Raw genomic sequence first — 23,306 nt, 5'->3', positions numbered from 1 at the left:
ATGCATTTTTTATGTTTTTCACAGCACACTTTTTCGCACACCACTATTTTCTGTTTATTTTTATCCTTCAAATATGTATTATATTTTGTAGTGTTGCCAACATAATCTTATTACTAGTTTGTCTTTGACCTATACTCTTTTTTTAGTTTATTGTATGTGTGTAATTCAACTTAATTATATTGCTGTGTATTTACATACTATGTAAGAGCAGGGACGAATAGTGATGGAGGTTTTTTTTTTGGTTGGGGGAGTGTGAAGCGATGATGAGGGGACAAAAGTTTATAGTAGCGCAATGGATTGTGCGTTGGAGGAGAAGGTAAGGAGCAAGAAGTGAAATGTAGTTACAACGACAGAACTCAAATATCCTGAAGGAGAGTAAATACTCATTCTGGCTTTCGGATAGCCATCATCAGATTGACTATAGAAAGCAATGAAGATACAATACATATCATTACAGAGTTATAAAGATACACTTATTAACTATGTATTTCACGATAAAATAAGAATGAAATTATGTGTACACAATTATACAGAATTTTGTTGTTGTGAGGCAACTGTCTTTAGGGATTTTTAAATGTCTTGAGACATTCCATTGAGTATACTATTTATTTACAATATCCGTTACTGCAATTCGACCTTAGGTCATTTTAAGATGGTACTGAAAACAAAGCAAACATATCCTTATACATTTAGAAACGGATTACCAGATTGTGAAATAGCTTGTATCCATACATAAAATCAGTACAAGTCATCACAGATGTATCCAAAGTAAGATAAAGAACACAGTAAAATCACATATGGATGCTAACAAAAAATCACTCAGTAATCTTCTCAATTCTACTGTTTGGCAGCTTCGCTTCAGCGGCAGAATGTAAGTTAAAAGAGAACATCAACAGAAGACACCATTATAGTACAAAGTAAAGTACACCACTATCTGCCTATGTGTCTTGGTTTACAGTTGTACAGGGGTCTTAACAATGTTTTGTTGGATGGAGCTCGTCTTTAATCACCAGCTTTCGGATATTCTTTCAGGTTATATAGATAACATGCGACTATATAAATTCTTAACTTATTTTTTTAATAAAGGGGCCATTCTACACATTATTAAAACGTTCTTACATAAGTACGACAAGCTCCCTGCCGCCGTTGGATAAGCAGCTGTTGGCAGCAAGTCGTATACTCCTCGCTCACTTATTTGTTACATAGTTTAATTCTTAATTTCTTTGCGTGTTTTTGGTACTTGAATTGTTTAATTCATAAATTTCGGGCGAATTATAGCATTTGAGAGTTGTAGCATCGCGTTTTGGTACCTGAATAGTGTAAATTCGCGTAGTCGTCTGTCTTCTGTTTTTGTTTGAACGGCCAGTGTCGGTTGGTCACAGCGAGTGTGCTCTCTGCCGCCGTTGGATAAGCAGCTGCCAGCAGAAAGTCGTACACTCCTAGCTCACTTATTTGTTCCATAGTTTAATTCTTAATTTCTTTGCGTGTTTTTGGTACTTGCATTGTTTAATTCATAAATTTCGAGCGTATTATAGTATTTGAGAGTTGTAGCATCGCGTTTTAGTACCTGAAAAGTGTAAAATCGCGTATTCTCCTTCCGCTGCCGAGCAGTGTGTCAGCAGTGCGCAAAGCAGCATTACTGCGTTTACTAGGCAATTTTGTATTTTAATAACCGTTTAAATTTTGTGTCGATTTGTTTGTGCTCTCTGTAGATTAGTTCAGACGTTCTTTGCACAACAGTTTTTAGCATGGACAGGGACTGCAACTGCTGTGTTCGGATGCAGGCTGGGTTGGCATACCTTTGCTCCCAGCTTCAGGCAGTGTTGGCTTCGGTAACACAGCTTGGGCTGTTGCCAATGGGCATCACTGTGGGGGTCCGGATGGGGGTTTGTCGGGGACGGCCAGCTCGTCCCACGCATCCCCCGATCGGACTACGACTGTGGCTGCCCGGGATACTGCCCACATTGAGGCTGATCCCTCACCTGCGGTAGAGTGGGAGGTCGTCTCGAGGTGTGGCAGGGGGTGAAAGACATTCCGGAGGGCTGAACGGAAGGCCTCTCCAGTTCGTCTGACGAACCGGTTTCAGGCTCTGTCTCAGGCTGATACTGATCTTCGGCCGGACATGGCTGCTTGTCCCGTTCCAGAGGTTGCCCCTCAGTCTGCAAGATCTGGGCGGTTGCAGAGGGTAGGCTTACTGGTAGTTGGGAGCTCCAACGTCAGGCGCGTAATGCGGCCCCTTAGGGATATGGCAGCAAGAGAGGGGAAGAAAACCAATGTGCACTCCGTGTGCATACCGGGGGGAGTCATTCCAGATGTGGAAAGGGTCCTTCCGGATGCCATGAAGGGTACAGGGTGCACCCATCTGCAGGTGGTCGCTCATGTCGGCACCAATGATGTGTGTCGCTATGGATCAGAGGAAATCCTCTCTGGCTTCCGGAGGCTATCTGATTTGGTGAAGACTGCCAGTCTCGCTATCTGGATGAAAGCAGAGCTCACCATCTGCAGCATCGTTGACAGGACTGACTGCGGACCTTTGGTACAGAACCGAGTGGAGGATCTGAATCAGAGGCTGAGACGGTTTTGCGACCGTGTGGGCTGCAGAGTCCTCGACTTGTGCCATAGGGTGGTGGGGTTTCGGGTTCCGCTGGATAGGTCAGGAGTCCACTACACACAGCAAGCGGCTACACGGGTAGCAGGGGTTGTGTGGCGTGGACTTGGCGGTTTTTTAGTTTATATGGCCTCGGGCAAGTATAAAAAGGGCAACAGCCTCAAAGGGTGCGGGGCAAAGTCAGGACATGCGGGGACCAAGCAGCAATCGGTATTGTTATTGTAAACTGTCGAAGCTGCATTGGCCGGCCGGTGTGGCCGTGCGGTTCTAGGCGCGTCTGTCCAGAACCGCGTGACCGCTACGGTCGCAGGTTCGAATCCTCCCTCGGGCATGGATGTTTGTGATGTCCCTAGGTTAGTTAGGTTTAAGTAGTTCTAAGTTCAAGGGGACTGATGACCACAGATGTTGAGTCCCATAGTGCTCAGAGCCATTTGAACCATTTGAAGCTACATTGGTAAAGTACCGGATCTTCAAGCGTTTATAGAAAGCACCGAAGCTGAACTCGTTATAGGTACAAAAAGCTGGCTGAAGCCAGAGATAAATTCTGCTGAAATTTTTACAAAGGCACAGACGGTGTTTAGAAAGGATAGATTGCATGCAACCGGTGGTGGCGTGTTTGTCGCTGTTAGTAGTAGTTTATCCTGTAGTGAAGTAGAAGTGGATAGTTACTGTGAATTATTATGGGTGGAGGTTACACTCAACAACCGAGCTAGGTTAGTAATTGGCTCCTTTTACCGACCTCCGGACTCAGCAGCATTAGTGGCAGAACAACTGAGAGAAAATTTGGAATACATTTCACATAAATTTTCTCAGCATGTTATAGTCTTAGATGGAGATTTCAATTTACCAGATATAGACTGGGACACTAAGATGTTTAGGACGGGTGGTAGGGACAGAGCATCGAGTGACATTATACTGAGTGCACTATCCGAAAATTACCTCGAGCAATTAAACGGAGAACGGACTCGTGCAGATAACATCTTGGACCTACTGATAACAAACAGACCCGAAATTTTCGACTCTGTAAGTGCAGAACAGGGAATCAGTGATCATAAGGCCGTTGCATCATCCCTGAATATGGAAGTTAATAGGAATATTAAAAAAGGGAGGAAGGTTTATCTGTTTAGCAAGAGTAATAGAAGGCAGATTTCAGACTACCTAACAGATCAAAACGAAAATTTCTGTTCCGACACTGACAATGGTGAATGTTTATGGAAAAAGTTTAAGGCAATCGTAAAATGCGTTTTAGACAGGTACGTGCTGAGTAAAACTGTGAGGGACAGGAAAAACCCACCGTGGTTCAACAACAAAGTTAGGAAACTACTGCGAAAGCAAAGAGAGCTTCACTCCAAGTTTAAACGCAGCCAAAACCTCTCAGACAAACAGAAGCTAAACGATGTCAAAGTTAGCGTAAGGAGGGCTATGCGTGAAGCGTTCAGTGAATTCGAAAGTAAAATTCTATGTACCGACTTGACAGAAAATCCTAGGAAGTTCTGGTCTTACGTTAAATCAGTAAGTGGCTCGAAACAGCATATCCAGACACTCCGGGATGATGATGGCATTGAAACAGAGGATGACACGCATAAAGCCGAAATACAGAACACCTTTTTCCAAAGTTGTTTCACAGAGGAAGACCGCACTGCAGTTCCTTCTCTAAATCCTCGCACAAACGAAAGAAAGGCTGACACCGAAATAAGTGTCCAAGGAATAGAAAAGCAACTGGAATCACTCAACAGAGGAAAGTCCACTGGACCTGACGGGATACCGATTCGATTCCACACAGAGTACGCGAAGGAACTTGCCCTCATTCTAACAGCCGTGTACCGCAAGTCTCTAGAGGAACGGAGGGTTCCAAATGATTGGAAAAGAGCACAGGTAGTCCCAGTCTTCAAGAAGGGTCGTCGAGCAGATGCGCAAAACTATAGACCTATATCTCTGACGTCGATCTGTTGTAGAATTTTAGAACATGTTTTTTGCTCGAGTATCATGTCCTTTTTGGAAACCCAGAATCTACTCTGTAAGAATCAACAAGGATTCCGGAAACAGCTATCGTGTGAGACCCAACTCGCTTTATTTGTTCATGAGACCCAGAAAGTATTAGATGCGGGCTCCCATGTGGATGCTATTTCCCTTGACCCCGTTAAAGTAACCTCTGGCGTGCCACGGAGGAGTGTTATGGACCATTGCTTTTCACAATATATATAAATGACCTAGTAGATAGTGTCGAAAGTTCCATGCGGCTTTTCGCGGATGATGCTGTAGTATACAGAGAAGTTGCAGCATTAGAAAATTGCAGCGAAATGCAGGAACATCTGCAGCGGATAGGCACTTGGTGCAGCGGGTGGCAACTGACCCTTAACATAGACAAATGTAATGTATTGCGAATACATAGAAAGAAGGCTCCATTATTGTATGATTATATGATAGTGGAACAAACACTGGTAGCAGTTATTTCTGAAAAATATCTGGAAGTATGCGTGTGGAATGATTTGAAGTGGAATTATCATATAAAATTAATTGTTGGTAAGGCGGGTACCAGGTTGAGATTCATTGGGAGAGTCGTTAGAAAATGTAGTCCATCAACAAATGAGGTGGCTTGCAAAACACTCGTTCGACCTATACTTGAGTATTGCTCGTCAGTGTGGGATCCGTACCAGATCTGGTTGATGGAGGAGATAGAGAAGATCCAAAGAAGAGCGACGCGTTTCGTCACAGGGTTATTTGGTAACCGTGATAGCGTTACGGAGATGTTTAGCAAACTCAAGTGGCAGACTCTGCAAGAGGGGCGCTCTGCATCGCGGTGTAGCTTGCTCGCCAGGTTTCGAGAGGGTGCGTTTCTGAATGAGGTATCGAATATATTGCTTCCCCCTACTTATACCTCCCGAGGAGATCACGAATGTAAAATTAGAGAGATTCGAGCGCACGGAGGCTTTCAGACAGTCGTTCTTCCCATACGCGACTGGAACAGAAAAGGGAGGTAATGACAGTGGCACGTAATGTGCCCTCCGCCACACACCGTTGGGTGGCTTGCGGAGTATAAATGTAGATGTCGATGTAGATTTGAGTCTATTAGATTTAATGGAGGAGTCAGTTACATTTCAATACGATTTGCATGCGCCATCTGCCGCAGTTCAACGATGTCAGTAACCGATAAGTGATCTACATGGTCTTTCAGATAAGTTGTTTCTCTCTGTAACTTAAAAAAATAATAATAGAAAGGAATACTTATTTTGGAAGGAAAGTAATAAGCGAAAAGAGCATTTAGTTAAGTAGATAAACGTAAGAGACGTTACTCTTTCTGCAGTTTTGTTTTAAATTTTCTTACTACAGTAATTCGATTTCGTCGACTCCCTTCATTAAATTATTCTCAATGCTGAGTTACAAGACATTGAACATACTGGCCGTGAAGTCAACTGAGCAATGGTAAATAGCCCAGAGAAACACACCGTTGGGTGGCTTGCGGAGTATAAATGTAGATGTAGGACAGCCAATGCAAGAAGGCAAATCTACATGTGCAGTAGTCTGAGCCATGTTTCAGCTTATAGGATCTTTATGTAACTCACTCCACTATTTTTGAATATAGCACTGGCAACAAGTTACAGAAAAATTATGTTGTGTTTAAAAAATTGTGCAAAGTCGCTATAACTCTCTGGAAAATATGTAAATATACTATGTTCAAAATTCTGTGGAAAAAGTAACTTTCTTACATTTGCCCGTCTAATTAAGTACTCTTTACACCTAAGTTACAGAGGAAGACACTTTATCTGAAATGTCTTTTACAATGAAGGTAGAAAAGCATACCAGTCCGACACATTAGTGGGCACACACAAAAAAGAAATCACATATTGCACCGGTTTTAGATCATTACGACTAAAATAACAGTGACATTTTTTTTTTTTTTTTTTTTTTTTTTGGCGAACCACGTTCAGGATTTGCTATTTACTCGAACAGATATTTGCTTCTGGCAGACGCTACACAGTCAGAATTAAACGCTAGAGTTCTCTAACCGCCCCACCTGTGCCCAATCACTTGCTGAGCTGTGGAGTGCCTCGCTGTTTCAGCGTGGCTGGGCGCTCTGAGCACGTCCTCGTGGCTGCTGGCAGCGCCCCTGGCGGTGTCTCTGTGCAGGCGCAAGTGGACGCGGCTGACCGCCATGTTGGCCGGGCTCGTCATGGCGCTGGCCTGCCTCTTCGCGTCCTTTGCCACGCAGCTGCACCAGCTGCTGCTCAGGTATGTCCCCACCTCCTAGCAAGCTCTTAGTACTTTAACTTCATTCAATTTGTAAAGAGGACTTTTTCTCTGCTACCATGGCACAGGCATACTTAACCCTCTAGCGGTATGGTGAAGTTTCATGACATAAACGGTAAGGTGTGGTTGGATCAGACCCCACCCTCCAAATATCGATTTTTCAGGGTAAAATAAAAAATGAATAATTGGAAAAAGTTTTATTATCAATTAAACACATATAATATTTGTTATAACACTTTTTTTATTATTTCTATAGTTAATAAGTAAGAATATAAAGTACTTTGGAAAAAATAGGAACTTGATCGCAAAAAAATACCTTAATACAAATATTCTGTATAAAATTTTTGAAAACATAGTAAAAATCAGTAGATTCAGTCATCAACTAGGAACTTGAGTGCTTTAGAATTTCTAAAGATAAGAACTAAATGAGAAACATCTCTTACTACTTGTAGAAAATAATTATGGTGTCAGCATAAAGTTCTCAATAATAAATGTCTTTGTACACATAATGTAATAGGTGGTTTCTGAACAGTTTTCTGCATCGATATTGTCGACATCCTCTGGCTCAGCCTCCTGTTGGAGAAACTCGTTGTATATCTCCTCAGGAGTTCTAAGGAGTTGATGCGCCATTTTAGTAAGATACTAGAAGAGAAAACAAAAGTTAGATGTAATATAAACATCAAAATGGGGTTGAATCCTCCCCACAAAAGAAACTAATAAGTGTGACGTAAACAGTAAGGTGAGGTCGGATCCAACCCGAGCGCGGGTAATGTGGGTTTCGGATAGAGAGGGTAGCTGCAGGTCACTCACCAGACTGACGTGGCCTCCTCAGCGTTCTAGGGACGACTGGCTGGTAGGGTAGCTGGAACCACGGCGCCCTCAGAAAAGGGAGTGGGGAGTTATAGACGAAACAGACTCGCTGGGCTCGGATCCAACCCCAACCTTACCGTTAGAGTGTTAAATGTTACGCTGTGTCATCTCTAACTCTGACCAAATCAGCTATGATTTCATCTCCGCCTAAGGGAGTTACGGGACGGAAGTGCAGCGATGGGTCACCAGGACTTGTTAGTTATCCACCAGGCAGCCGACGTGTGGGGTGCCATCACATTTCAAGATTACAAAGCTCCTCTAGCCAGCAATGTCTCACTTTTAACTTACAGTTGTTCATTCTGTTTTAATGACACCAAGTTGTGGCCAGAGGACTGAACAGATCACACTTCTCTACTTCTCACAAAGAAATACTCTTGGCGATAGTATTCATCTACACTACTGGCCATTAAAATTGCTACACGACGAAGGTGACGTGCTACAGACGCGAAATTTAACCGACAGGAAGAAGGTGCTGTGATATGCAAATGATTAGTTTTTCAGAGCATTCACACAAGGTTGGCGCCGGTGGCGACACCTACAACGTGTTGGCATGAGGAAAGTTTCCAACCGATTTCTCATACACAAACAACAGTTGACCAGCGCTGCCTGGTGAAACGTTGTTGTGACGCCTCGTGTAAGGAGGAGAAATGCGTACCATCACGTTTCCGACTTTGATTGTAGTCTGTGGCGATTGAGGTTTATCGTATCGCGACATTGCTGCTCGCGTTCGTCGAGATCCAATGACTGTTAGCAGAATATGGAATCAGTGGATACACGCTTTCAATGTGCGTTCACCGCGATGTCGCCAAACACGGATGCGACCATCATGATGCTGGAAACAGAACTTGGATTCATCCGAAAAAATGACGTTTTGGCATTCGTGCAGCCAGGTTCGTCGTTGAGTACACCATCGCAGGCGCTCCTGTTTGCGATGCAGCGTCAAGGGGAATCGCAGCCATGGTCTTCGAGCTGATAGCCCATGCTGCTGCAAACGTCGTCGAAGTGTTCGTGCAGATGGTTGCTGTCTTGCAAACGTCCCCATCTGTTGACTCAGGGATCGGGACGTGGCTGTACGATCCGTTACAGCCATGCGGATAAGATGCCTGTCATCTCGACTGCTAGTGATACGAAGCCGTCGGGATCCAGCACGGCGTTCCGTATTACCCTCCTGAACCCACCGATTCATATTCTGCTAACAGTCATTGGATCTCGACGAACGCGAGCAGCAATGTCGCTATACGATAAACCGCAATCGTGATAGGCTACAATCCGGCCTTTATAAAAGTCGGAAACGTGACGGTACGCATTTCTTCTCCTTACACGAGGCATCACAACAACGTTTCACCAGGCAACGCCGGTCAAGTGCTGTTTGTGTATGAGAAATCGGTAGGAAACTTTCCTCATGTCAGCACGTTGTAGGCGTCGCCACCGGCGCCTATCTTGTGTGAATGTTCTGGATAGCTAATGATTTGCATATCACAGCATCTTCTTCCTGTCGGTTAAATTTCGCGTCTGTAGTACATCTTCGTGGTGTAGCAATTTTTATGGTCAGTAGTGTAATACTTGTTGAACAGTTGATGTCGAGGACTTGTCTTACAGTCTGGAGCACACTGTTCTTCAGAATATCTAGTGAAGTACCTGGTGACGTCGCGTTGATGTGTTGCAGCTACGGCGTTCTGCTGGGCATGTCTAGCGGCCTGGTGCGAGAGACGGCGTCGCTGACACTGGGCCACTACTTCAGGCGGCGCCGCGAGTTCGTCGAGATGGTGGTGCAGGCTGGCGCCGGAGTCGGCATCGCGCTCTTCTCCGTGCTCTACCGGGAGGCCGTCGGGTGAGTCGCTCTGTGCACAACGTGCCGCGTCTAAGCCTCTGCCGTCATGGAGAGGTTTGCAGCAATTTTGTTTGTTTTGCTCTCATCTACACCATATCAATGGCCAATAAACATCACAGTATGAATCTCACTATTTTGTTATAGATTTTCAATTATTGCCTTTGTAGTAACGTTTGGTACTCCTAAATCTATACACTGAGATGACAAAACTCATTGGATTCCTCCTAATATCGTGTCGGACATTCTTTTTGCCGGCGCATTGTACAACCTCGACCCGGCATGGACTCAACAAGTTGTTGGAAGTGCCCTATATAAATATTGAGTCATGCTGCCTCTGTAGCCATCACAATTGCGAAAGTGTTGCCGGTACAGTATTTTGTGCACGAATTGACCTCTCGATTACGTACCATAAATCTTCAATGGGATTCGTGTGGAGCGAGAAAAAATGGTTGAAATGGCTCTAAGCACTATTGGACTTCTTAACATCTGAGGTCATCAGTCCCCTACACTTAGAACCACTTAAACCTAACTAACCTAAGGACATCACACACATCCATGCCCGAGGCAGGATTCGAACCTACGACCGAAGCAGCACCGCGGTTTCCGACTGAAGCGCCTAGAACCGCTCGGCCACAGTGGCTGGCTGTGTGGAGCGATCTGGGTAGCCAAACTATTCGCTCGAACTGTCCAGAGTATTCTTCGAACGAACCGCAAACAACTGCGGCCCGGTGGCATGGAGCATTGTCATCCACAAAAATTCCATCGTTGTTCGGGAACATGAGGTCAATGAATGGCTGAAAATGGTCTCCAAGTAGCCGAACATAACCATAGTCAGCCAATGATCGGTTCAGTCTGACCGTAGTGCCCTGTCCATTCCATGTAAACAGAGCGCACAACATTATGGAGCCACCACCAGCTTACAAAATGCCTTCTTGACAACTTACGTCCGTCTTCGTTGATCCATTATGGATCGTGGGACGACGGCTGGCAGGAACTTCTTGATGCAATAGTTTACCAACAGCCAGGCGACACAGACTCAAGCCACCAAGAACTGTTATATGGCTCCTTCCGTGTATAACGATTTTACGACTATGACGAGTGGGGCCTGAAGATGGCATCAATGTAATACCGAAACTGGTAGCACATAGAAATTCATAAAATAAAATAAATTTCTACAATACATACGGCTGTTGGTAAACTATTGCATCAAGAAACTTACGTCCGTGGCTTCGTGGGGTCTGCGCTGCACTCGAACCCCACCATCAGCTCTTACCAACTGAAAAAAGCTTTTGACACTGTACCACACAAGTGGCTCTTAGTGAAATTGCATGCTTACGAAATATCGTCTCATTTAGGTGACTGGATCCGTGATTTCCTGTCACAGAGGTCACAGTTCGTAGTAATTGACGGAAAGTCGTAGAGTAAAACAGTAGTAATTTCTGGCGTTCCCTAAGGTAATGTTATAGGCCCTATGCTGTTCCTCATCTATATAAACGATTTGGGGGACAATCTGAGCAGCCATCTTCGGTCGCTTGCAGATGACGCTGTCGTTTATCGACTAATAAAGTAATCAGAAGATCAAAGCAAACTGCAAACCGATTTAGAAAAGATATCTGACTGGTGCGAAAAGTGGCAGTTGACCCTAAATAACAAAAAGTGGGAGGTCATCCACATGGGCGCTAAAAGGAACTCGTTAAACTTCGGTTACACGATAAATCAGTCTAATCTAAAACCCGTAAATTCAACTAAATAGCTAGGTATTACAGTTACGAACAACTGAAATTGGAAGGAACACATAGAAAATATTGTGGGGAAGGCTAACCGAAGACTGCGTTTTTTTGGCAGGACACTTAGAAAATGTAACAGACTTACTAAGGAGACTGCCTACACTACGCTTGTCCGTCCTCTTTTAGAATATTGCTGTGCGGTGTGGGATCCTTACCAGATAGGCCTGACGGAGTACATCGAAAAAGTTTAAAGAAAGGCAGCACGTTTCGTATTATCGCGAAATATGGGAGAGAGTGTCACAGAAATGATACAGGATTTGGACTGGAAATCATTACAAGAAAGGCTTTTTCGTTGCGACGGAATCTTCTCACGAAATTCCAATCACCAACTTTCTCCTCCGAATGCGAAAATATTTTGTTGACACCGACCTACATAGGGATGAACGATCACCACCATAAAATAAAGGAAATCATAGCTCGTACGGAAAGATATAGGTGTTCATTTTTTCCGCGCGCTATACGAGATTGGAATAATAGAGAATTGTGAAGGTGGTTCGATGAACCCTCTGCCAGGCACTTAAACCTGATTTGCAGAGTATCCATGTAGATGTAGATGTAGGTGTAGATGTAGAAATCGGGATTCATCCCGTGTAGGGTCCGACCGATATGGTCACGAAGGTAGGAAAGGTGTTATAGGCTATGCCGTGCAATTAACAAAGACTCTCGCGCCTGTGGTCGGCTGCCATAGCCCATTAACTTCAAATTTCGCCACCCTGTCTTGGATACCTTCGTCGTACGTCCTAAATTGATTTCTGCGGTTATTTGACGTAGTTTTGCTAGTTTGGTGGTACTGACAACTCTACGCGAACGCCGTTGTTCTCGGTCGTTAACCGAATGCCATCGGTCACCGCGTTGTCATTAGTGAGAGGTAATGCCTGGAACTTGGTATTCTCTAAATTCTCTTGACACTGTGAACCTCGTAATACTGAATTCCCTAACGATTTCCGAAACTGATTGCCCCATGCCTCTAGCTCCAACTAACATTCCGCGTTCAGTTAATACCGTCGTGCGGCCATAATCAAGTCGGAAGCCTTTCCACGTGAATCACCTGAATACAGATAGCTGCTCCACCAATGCACTGCCCTTTTGAACCATGTGTACGCGATACTACCACCGTCTGTACATGGGCAGATCGCTATCCCATGACTTTTTTCGCCTCATTGTAGTTGATAATTTAAAATTATTACTTTTCCTTATTTCAGTTTACTTTTATCTTCTTCTCGATACTGCTGTATGTCCGTATTTCTCCCTTCTGAATCTCGTTCGCTACAGATCACAGGTGCCACTTTGCTTTTTCCCACTCATTAAAGTAGTAGCACTACCATGTAAATAATGAATAGGAGCCATAGTCGACGGTAAACAATCGGAAACACATGGAGAATTCACACCAAAGGGAAGGCATACATTTAAAATAGCTTCAGTACTGTACTGTATGTGCCCGTATTGTAAACACTTGCAGTTACTGTTCTTGTAAACTACTTTCTACGTGGTTAAGTAATATCTATACCTACTTACATTATCTAAGATTCATGCACTCCGTGCTAGTACAGGGAAGTGAAAGTCAGTTTTGTTTTACCTATTTAATAAAGTAACATTTAGGTTAATGGTATTCCGTGATACGTGTTTGAGCAGAACTAAAGACGTATTTGCATTCACATCTTCGTAAGGAATAAAGACTCAAGAAAGGCAGTCATTCTGGTTAATGCTTCCCCTGTAGCTAAACGACATTTGGTTTCATATTCTTTCTATTGCTACTGCTAAAGTTATTTGGGCTAGTCAACGTACGAGGGTGAGTCAAATGAAAACCTTAAATTAATAATTACAAATTGAAATTTCGCGCCGTTATCCTGTAATTTGTTAATCGTGCTACAAACAGCGTGCAGAATGGCCTGTGGGTGGCAGCATAGTGCAGATGCACACATACCGTCGCAGTATCAGTATAAAGACAGCTGCCCCACTTGCGACTTGCACCAGGGAAGAACAGCGTTCTGTTATTCGGTTTTTGCGTGGTGAAGATGTGAAACCTATTAAAATTCATTGACGAATAAAGATTCAACACGGTGATGCATGTTTGTCACAGCAGCAAGTCTACGAATGGAGTAGGAAGTTTGCAAATTGTGTGACTTCAGTGGAAGATGCTCCTCGTCCAGGTCAGGCACAACGAGTTGTGACTCCACAGAACATTGCAGCAGCTGAAGTCATAGTGAATGAAAACCGCCGAGTGACACTGAATGACATTGCAACATGTTTTCAGATTAGTCATGGATCAGCACACCACATTGCGCATGATGTGCTCCAGTTTCACAAAGTGTCTGCAAGATGGGTGCCACGGCAGTTGATTCCTGCAATGACAGAACGACGTGTTAATGCTTGTGAAGAACTTCTTCGGCGCTTTGAACGAGATGGTGATGGCTTCCTTGCAAGAATCGTTACTGGGGACGAAACTTGGGTTCACCTCCACCAACCGGAAACGAAGAGAGCGAGCAAGGAATGGCACCATTCCTCATCACCAAAACCAAAGAAGTTTCGAACAGAACAATCAGCAGGGAAGGTTATACCGACTCTCTTTTGGGACGAAAAAGGCGTCATTTGGAGCATTACATGCCTAGAGGGACCACTGTCACCAGCGCATCATACACAGATCTCCTAAAAAATCATCTGCGGCCTGCTATCAAATCAAAGCGACGTGGATTGCTGTCAGCTGGTGTTCTCTTGCAACATGACAATGCAAGGCCCCACACTGCCCGTACAACAGTTGCAAAAATCACACACCTGCATTTTGAGTGTCTTCCTCATCCACCATACTCACCAGACCTTGCCCCAAGTGATTTCCATATATTTGGACCACTCAAAGGCGCAATGGGAAGAAAGAAGTTCCGTTCTGATGAAGAGGTACCCCACGCGGTGCATGAGTGGTTGCGCGGACTACCAGAAGAATTTTTTTCTAAAGGAATTTATGCACTTTGTAAGCGCTGGAGGGCTTGCATTGAGCGTGGGGGAGATTATGTTGGAAAGTGATACAGCTTTGTACCACTGCTGCACAATAAATAATATTTAGAAAACTATTTAAGATTTTCATATGACTCACCGTCGTAAATGGGACATCCGTATGTACACAGGACGTTGAAAAAAAGTACTCCATATTTTGAGAGGTGGTAGTGTGGGCTAAATCATGGAAAAATGTCCGGTAAATGTGGTACTGAAATGCATACCTTAACAGCTATGAACACTTATTCACCTTACCTACTTTAAAAATATCTCATCAACTGCAAATTGTTTCGTATAACGAACGACCTTCAGAAAGCAGTAAACAAATAAGTAAATAAACGGGAATATATTTTTCTGTTGCTGTGAAACGGTAGAGCTTCTAATAGAATTGGCTACATGTTACATGCAACTTGCACCTGTAGAACATCGATGAAAGGTGTTCAGTATGGTGCCAATAGTAAGGTGTGCTTCTGGCCGACGCCATGATGGGAGTCTCTAGTGCTTGCTGGCACCAAACATTTCAAGTGCCCACAACCAAAAATCCATAGGATTAAGATCGCAGGAACGAGCTGTCCAACTTACTGGAGCTCACCGACCAATCCGTTGCCCATTAAATATGTGTGTAGGTGTCCTCTTACGTTTTGCGGGAAACAAGTTGGTGTTCCGTTACGAATGGAATGGTACCTCCTCCAGCACGACAGGCAAGTCGTTTGTTCGTACCATACACTGATGACTCAAAACCTTTTGACCACTTGCTTAATAGCTTGTTTGTCCGACTGCAGGGATCCGACAGTTTGTTGGTGGGGTTGTGGAGGTATGTGGCGTTAGACATGTACGCACAGGCCATGTAAATCGCCTAAAAACGGACCACTGAAATGCCGAGATTTACATAACTCTAATTTGGCCGCCGAAGCAGCAACTTCAGTTCACCACAATGCTCCTCAAACCACTGTAGCACGGATCTGGCTCCGAGATACGGACAGTTACACTGCTGAAAGATGAGGTCGCGGTCAGGGAAGACATCAGATATGAAGGGATGCTGGCGGTTTGCAACTTTCAGCTTCTCTTCGACTACCACCCCAAGTCCCATGCAAGCGCCGGAGAACGTCTCCCACAGCATAATACTGCTCCCACCAGCCTGGGTCCATGGTGCGCTGCACTCTTCGAGCCGCCATTCACCTCGATGATGGCGTATGTGGAGATGGCGATCGACCTAGTGTAGTAAACATGTCATTCACCGAAGAGCCGACACGCTTCCATTGATCGACGGCTGAAACCCGATGGTCCCATGCCCACTGCAGTCGTAACTGACGATGTTGAAGCGTCAACATGTGAACTCGTAGGGGTGGTCCGCTGCGGAGCTCCATGTTGAACAACGTACGATGAACGCTGTGCTCCGAAACACTTTTGCGTGCACCAGCATTGTGCTCTTTCGGCAGAGGTAACACAGATCGTCATCAGTCCTACTTTATTGAGAAGACAAGCCTCCGAACATCACGTTCTGTGAAGAGTCGTGGTCGTACAACCATTTAGCGCCTAGTGGTAGTTTCAGTGTCCTTCCAACTTCCGTAGATGCTCACGACAGTAGCAAATGAACATTCGACCAAGTTCGCCGTTTCCGAAACACTCGTTTACAGGCTCTGTGTAATAACGATCTGCCCTTTGTTAATGTCGCTTATCTCAATGGATTTCCCCTTTTGCAGCCCATATCTTCGCTAGGGTGGTCCCCCGTCCGTGTCTGCTCATCTTACATTGTTTTATTACCGCGTCATGTAACCGAAAACGCCACCAGGTGGTAACTAATGTCGCCGTGGGCAGTGGTCATAATGTTTTGACTTATCAGTGTATGTGAGAGTAGTTTAAAAAGTATATCCACACATTTTTTTCTCAGAGTATGTTTATTATTAAGAGCTATTATTTGGTGACACTATCAATCAACATATCTCCTCTGTGTGCTATTATTCTACACAGCCGCCATCCCATCCCATTCTGTGCCGTTACGCTAGCGTTCTGTAAGAGCATGCATTCTGAGTTGGTAAAAATTCTTGTCCTGTGTTCGAAGCCATGATTCGACTGCATGAATTACGCACTCATAATTTTCAAAGTAAGTCTCATGTGTGTAATCCTTATGTAGCCCAAACTTGTAGAAATCCGAGGGTGCCAGATCTGGGCTATAGAGTGGATTAGATAATGACGATGTGTTCTTGGATTCTCAGACTTGTTTGAGGGGTGCGCTGTGCTACTGGTGCAAGATTTCTTTTTTTTATTTTTGTGAGATCAAACGACTCGGAAACGGTTCATGAGTTTGTTCCCAGTCTTCACATATGCCTCTGAATTAATGGTTGACTCTCTTACTAACACATCCATGGATGACAACCTCACTATCCCATAAGAGTGTCAACATGACTTCACGACCGGGGGACACTAGATTGAATTTGTTATTTTTTATGATTGCGGGTGGCGCCACTCCAGGTTCGTTTCCAGCTCAAACTGATGGGGTCAGATTTCGTCACATGCAACGATCCGTGACCGAATCGCCTCTCCATTGCTTCAACGTGTCAAATGAAACGGTTTTTCTTTGGATCTTGCAGTACTCTGTTAGCATTCGTTGAGACAATGGTTTTGTGTTTTTTGTTTTTTAGTCATCAAACTTCATGACTGATTTGATGCGGCCCGCCACGAATTCCTTCCCTGTGTCAAACTCTTCATCTCACAGAAGCGCTTACAACATACGTCCTCTACTACTGGCTGGATAAAGTCCAGTCTCTATCTTCCTCTAGAGCTTTTACCCACTAAGCTCCCTGTAATACCATAGATATTATTCTCTGAAGTTTTAAAAGATGTCCTACCATCCTGTCCCTTCTTCTTGTTAGTGTTTTCCATATATACTTCCTCGCCAATTCTCTGGAAAATCTCTTCATTCCTGACTTTAGCAGTCCATCTAATTTTCAAACTTCTTCTGTAGCACCACATCTCAAATGCTAGGATTTTCATCTCTTCTTGTTTTCCCATAATCCAAATATCAGTACCACACAATTGCTGTTTTCCAAATGTACATTCTCAGAAATTTCTTCTTGATACTAATAGAGTTCTGTCAGCCAGGAATGCCCTTTCTGCCAGTGCTGGTTTGGTTTTAATGTCCTCCTTTCTCTTTCTGTCATGGATTATTTTGCTGCCTAGATAGCAGAATTCCTTAACTATGTACTGCGTGATCACCAATACCGATATTAACTTTCTCGCTGTTTTCATTTCTGCTACTTCTCATTACTTACGTGGTTCTTCGATTTACTCTCAGTCCATATTCTGTACTCATTAAACTGTTCATTCCATTTTCTTGTTCACTTTCACTGAGAATAACAGTGTCGTCAGGGAATGTTCTCACTGATAGCCTTTCATCTTGGTTTTTAATTCCTTTCTTGAACATTTCTTTTATTTCCGTCATTGCTTCTTCCATGTATAGATTGAAAAGTGGTCTTACTTCCTTTTTAATTCGAACACTTTGTTCTTGGTCTTCGACTCCTATTGTTCCATGTTGGCTCTTTTACACATTGTATAATATGGGTCTTTCCCTGTAGCTCACCTCTATGTTTCTCAGAATTGCTAACATCCTGCACTGTATGACATTGTCGAACGCTTTCTCCAGTTCGACAGATCCTATGAACGTGTCTTGTTCTTCTTTAATTTTGCTCCCATTATCAATCGCAACGTCAGAACTGCGTCTCTAGTGCCTTTACCTTCCTAAAGCCAAACTGATCGTCACCTAACACATTCTCGTCAGCACGTTCTTGTCAGCAACTTGGATGCATTAGCAGTTAAGCTGTTTGTGTGATAATTTTTCCACTTGTTTTTTCTTGCAGTCTTCGGCATTGTGTGGATGTTGATCGTCAAGCTCATACATTCTACGCACAACGTGAATAGTCGTGTTTCCACTTCTCCCAATGCTTTTAGAAATGCTAATGGAATGCCATCTATATCTGCTACCTTATTCGATTTTAAGTCTTCGAATTCCGATTCTGATACTAGATCCCATATCTTCTGTATATCGACTCCAGTCTCTTCTTCCCTCAGGCTGTCATCCAAGTCCTCCCCGTCATAGAGGTCATCAGTGTATTGTTTCCACCTATCCGCTCCCGTCTCCGCATTTAACAGTGGAATGCCCCATGGCAAGAACACTAATTGTGCACCAACTTACAATGCTCACCGATAGCTGTAGATCCAACTGTTCAGTTCTACACGAACAATGGCATCCGCACGATTCACCATGTCGGTTCCATGGCTGTGACAGGATGTCCCTAACGTAGCTGAAATGTTCCTTTATTTCCTAAAGCTTTAAATCTCTTTACCCATAGCACAACAGCTATCATCTGCATCATCACCACTCTCTGCGCACTAACTGTTATTAGTGTTCACTACGGTTTCTTTTTCCGCAAGCAGCCGGCCGCTGTGGCCGAGCGGTTATAGGCTCTTCATTCCGGAACCGCGCTGCTTCTACGGTCGCAGGTTTGAATCCTGCCTCGGGCATGGATGTGTGTGATGTCCTTACGTTAGTTACGTTTAAGTAGTTCTAAGTCTGGGGAACTGATGACAGATGTTACGTCCCAAAGTGCGTCAAGCCATTTCAACCATTTTCCCGCAAGCAAGAATCGATTACAATATGTTTCTTTTAACAAGTGTCATGTAGAGACGCCATTTTGATGGTCCACCACATCTCAGTCATCTGCCAAAATTGTTCAGAACTTACAACACGTAAGATCAAATTTGAAGCAGGGCGTTTTCCATTATACATTAACGGCTGTAAAAAAAGGATGTGGGAATTATTTATTGAACAACTTTTGCAAACACAAGGTGTCAATGAAAGTATTCCGTTATTTGAGATGTGATAATACTGACTAAAACAATAAAAACAATGTCCAGTGAATGTCATACAAACTCTGGTTAAAAATTGTTATATTTCACCTCTCATCTATGTAACCCATTGAATGTAATATGTCTCCAACAGGGGAAGAAGCGCGGAATGTAGTTTCACATTTCAAAATGCAGTCCGCGAAAAAGCGATAAGCATGTAGGTCAATTACGGCAGATGAATGAGGAAAAGTCCGAAACAAGCAAAACTAAAGTTATGGAAAGTAGCTGGTTGTTGCAAACTTGTGACAGTTTCTCTGCATTTCAAGACCGATAATTTCCCCACATTGAACTTACAGTCTTGAGAAAATGTTGTGGTTCACTGGATCTGAGGATGATTGTATCCATTCATGGTAATTAAAATTTGGCCATTTTTAAAACCATCAGCATTTCGTCTTCATTTATGCTGTACTCTGTCTTTGGCTATGCTGTGCTAATATTGTTTTATTTCTACGTACCGCCCACGACGTCCTCTATGTTCTTTTTGGTCTATTCTACAGGGTTATTACAAATGATTGAAGCGATTTCACAGCTCTACAATAACTTTATTATTTGAGATATTTTCACAATGCTTTGCACACACATACAAAAACTCAAAAAGTTTTTTTAGTCATTCACAAATGTTCGATATGTGCCCCTTTAGTGATTCGGCAGACATCAAGCCGATAATCAAGTTCCTCCCACATTCGGCGCAGCATGTCCCCATCAATGAGTTCAAAAGCATCGTTGATGCGAGCTCGCAGTTCTGACACGTTTCTTGGTAGAGGAGGTTTAAACACTGAATCTTTCACATAACCCCACAGAAAGAAATTGCATGGGGTTAAGTCGGGAGATCGTGGAGGCCATGACATGAATTGCTGATCATGATCTCCACCACGACCGATCCATTGCTTTTCCAATCTCCTGTTTAAGAAATGCCGAACATCATGATGGAAGTGCGGTGGAGCACCATCCTGTGGTACGTTTAGCTCCCTGCTTGCTTTATTCGTCGACTTCCGCGGGCTACGTGTGAAACTTGCCCGCACGCGTTCAACCGTTTCTTCGCTCACTGCAGGCCGACCCGTTGATTTCCCCTTACAGAGGCATCCAGAAGCTTTAAACTGCGCATACCATCGCCGAATGGAGTTAGCAGTTGGTGGATCTTTGTTGAACTTCGTCCTGAAGTGTCGTTGCACTGTTATGACTGACTGATGTGAGTGCATTTCAAGCACGACATACGCTTTCTCGGCTCCTGTCGCCATTTTGTCTCACTGCGCTCTCGAGCGCTCTGGCAGCAGAAACCCGAAGTGCGGCTTCAGCCGAACAAAACTTTATGAGTTTTTCTACGTATCTGTAGTGTGTCGTGACCATATGTCAATGAATGGAGCTACAGTGAATTTATGAAATCGCTTCAATCATTTGTAATAGCCCTGTAGTATTTGCCTGTTCCCAGTTTTCGTTTCTACTCCTCCAAACAGTGTGGCGAGTTAATTGTTTTGGGATGCCGTTCAGTCGGGCAGATCACCTGTTTTTCTTTTGTGAAGTGGCTTCCAAAGACCTCTTCCCTCACCTACTGTGTTATATTTCTTCATTTTGTACGAGTATTTTTTCTGCCCGTCACAATTGTAAATTTTCTTGATAGCACAGCATACTAAATACTTCTAGCCTATTGTTCTTCAGATTTAAATGGGTCCACGCAAAAGAAACCTAAACTCTTCTCGACACATTTGCGAGGAGCATTCAGTAAGTAATGCAACACATCTATTTTTTTTCTTGAAAGCAGATTCCTTTTATTCAGGAATCCAATACACCATATTATTCTCCAGTATTTTGGCTACAGAATTTTTCAACACAATCTCCGTTCAACGCCTCTGCCTTACGCCAATTTGCTCGGAGGGTGTGCTTTCCCGCATGGTACTACTCTACTAGCCGGCGTCGGAGCCGACATCTTGGTGGATCAATAACCTCCTCATCATAAACGTACTGCTTCACTTGGAATGCATATTTCATTGGGCCAAGTAGGTGCAAATCGGAAGGTGTGATATCAGGGCTGTATGGTGGGTGAGGAAGAAGAGTGCAATGAAGGATCTCCTCTCGGGTGTGCAGGCTTTTGTGAGGCCTTGCATTGCGATAGAGAAAGAGAAGTTAGCTTACAGTTTTGTGGTGGCGGACTCGCTGAAGTCATTTCTCCAGTTTCCTGAGTCCAGCACAGCTGCTTGCGACTGCCGGCTAGGGGTGGCGCTTATCGCTGAATCATTTGGTTTCCGGTCATATCGTTTTCTTTCGCGGCAGTTTATACTGAGTGTTAACACCGCTCTAAATATCCGGTTTCTGAAATAATCGATTTTCGGTTTTTATGTCTATCGTTTTCCGTAATAAAAGTCGAATTCTAACAAAGACTGAAAAAAATTTTCACGCTCTCAGTTTCAAGATAATTTCAAATTTAATAGCCAAATAAAAGGTATCTTAATCTATCAAACGTTCAGTGATTTTCTAAAAATAAAGTGGTTGAATACTACAAAAGAACGAGTAGCATTCTCCTAATAAGTCTGATTTTTTGAAACTCGGCTCAAAAATCATGTTGTAATCGGGGACCATACTACTACTTGGCCACTGCTAATAATCAGCGCCGAAGTGTGAAAACTGAGATTGAAGAACTCTTTTTTTGTGTTAATTTGTCCATTTTCAAAAGCATATTATGTACACACAGGTGACAGATCAGCTACTTTCTATTTCCATTGTACACTACGAATGAACTGTTGTTAAGTTTGTAATTTTTTATTGTTAACATAATTTTCTTCCTCTTTTACTATTTGATGCAAATGAGAATCTTTAATCCCTACTCATATCAAATGAAGCATTGTATTTCGTTGCTACGACACATAAAAATATTCCCAGAACAGAGTGGGTGCCATTCAGCAATACAAAAGATGTCCAGTGACTACAGCGAGAAACTACCGTGTATTGCATGTAATCGCTTATCTCAAGTCACTTCATACGGCAAAAGGGCCGTTGTTGTCTCACAAATGCTGTACCAATTCCTATATCATGCATTTGTTACTCGTTCCTGTCGGTATTGTTATTAAAATAGCACTGATCACTTTTTCCATTTTTTATAATAATGCAGTATTTCAAACCAACGAAAATTTTACGAATAAAAATCACACCTGCTTTAAGAAAAGGTTTATTTAAAAACGAGATATTTTAGTACTGCTGTTGTGGTTAATTGATGTTTCGGTCTTACTATTCTGTTGTTATTAAAAAATAAAAGCGTTTTGAAACCGAGACCAAACAAATACCGAAAAGTGTAGGTTACTCAGAACAAAAATATCTGTATCGGTTTTAATTAGTCGGATTTTCCCTTCCCTACCGCTGATCGGACAGGTTTGAGCAGTCTTAATGCACTGACAGGATTATCGCGCAACGACTTACCGTGCTTCTGTTCACCACCAGGTCTCCGAAGGCATTATGGAAGTCCCTATGACTATATGCGATGCTCTGGTTTTCTGTCAGAAGAAATTAAATGTCAGCTCCCTGCTTAGATTGCCCCTCCGTTACAGACTCCATGTCGGAGGCCACGTACAGCGCCGCCACCTAGCGGAACTTCGTGAAACTACAGGGCTGAAACGGGAAAATTCCTCGATGGCGCACAGGAAATTCCGCATTTTTTCAGCCGAAACTGGCCATGAAAAAAATTGTTTTGCATTATTTATTGGATGTTCCCTCCTCCTCGTAGCTTACGTCACGCCGTTTGTGTACAGCTAACTGATATGTGAAAGATATTCTGGAAATCTTCTGAAAGAGGATTATTGCACTCTCCAGCGTTACGGTTTCATTCCCCTTGGGAACCTAAGCTCATTATTCATAAAGAGGAAGCACCTGTGTCGCTTTTGAAACCCGAAGGGACTTAATGAACTCTCTAAAGACAGTCGAGTGGACGGACAAAGTGTGGTCGGAACTCGATATACTCCGTCACTGAGGTGCGCCCGCCATAGCTGACACGGGCAGGTAACGCGCTGTCGTGCGCACAAAGCCGGTAACTGCCAGCCGGTGCGGGGAACCGCAGGCAGCCGCGCCTTTGATGTCGGCCGCG

At 43.6% G+C, this 23,306-nt stretch overlaps 1 protein-coding gene across 1 annotated transcript in view; it reads left to right on the top strand.

The window, feature by feature from the left end:
- The window catches only part of LOC126456596 (monocarboxylate transporter 12-like), a 162,829-nt gene that overhangs the window by 96,285 nt on the left and 43,238 nt on the right, over nucleotides 1-23,306 (top strand). Inside the window, exons 3-4 of the mRNA XM_050092341.1 lie at nucleotides 6,670-6,838; nucleotides 9,393-9,557. Of these exons, the coding sequence (XP_049948298.1) occupies nucleotides 6,670-6,838; nucleotides 9,393-9,557 (334 nt within the window). The remainder of the gene's footprint in view (nucleotides 1-6,669; nucleotides 6,839-9,392; nucleotides 9,558-23,306) is intronic.

The sequence above is a fragment of the Schistocerca serialis genome, chromosome 2, assembly GCF_023864345.2.
Source record: "Schistocerca serialis cubense isolate TAMUIC-IGC-003099 chromosome 2, iqSchSeri2.2, whole genome shotgun sequence".
NCBI classification, from domain to species: Eukaryota; Metazoa; Arthropoda; class Insecta; order Orthoptera; family Acrididae; genus Schistocerca; species Schistocerca serialis.
Note: the sequence above shows the minus strand (reverse complement) of the source record. Positions and strands in the feature narration are given on the sequence as shown.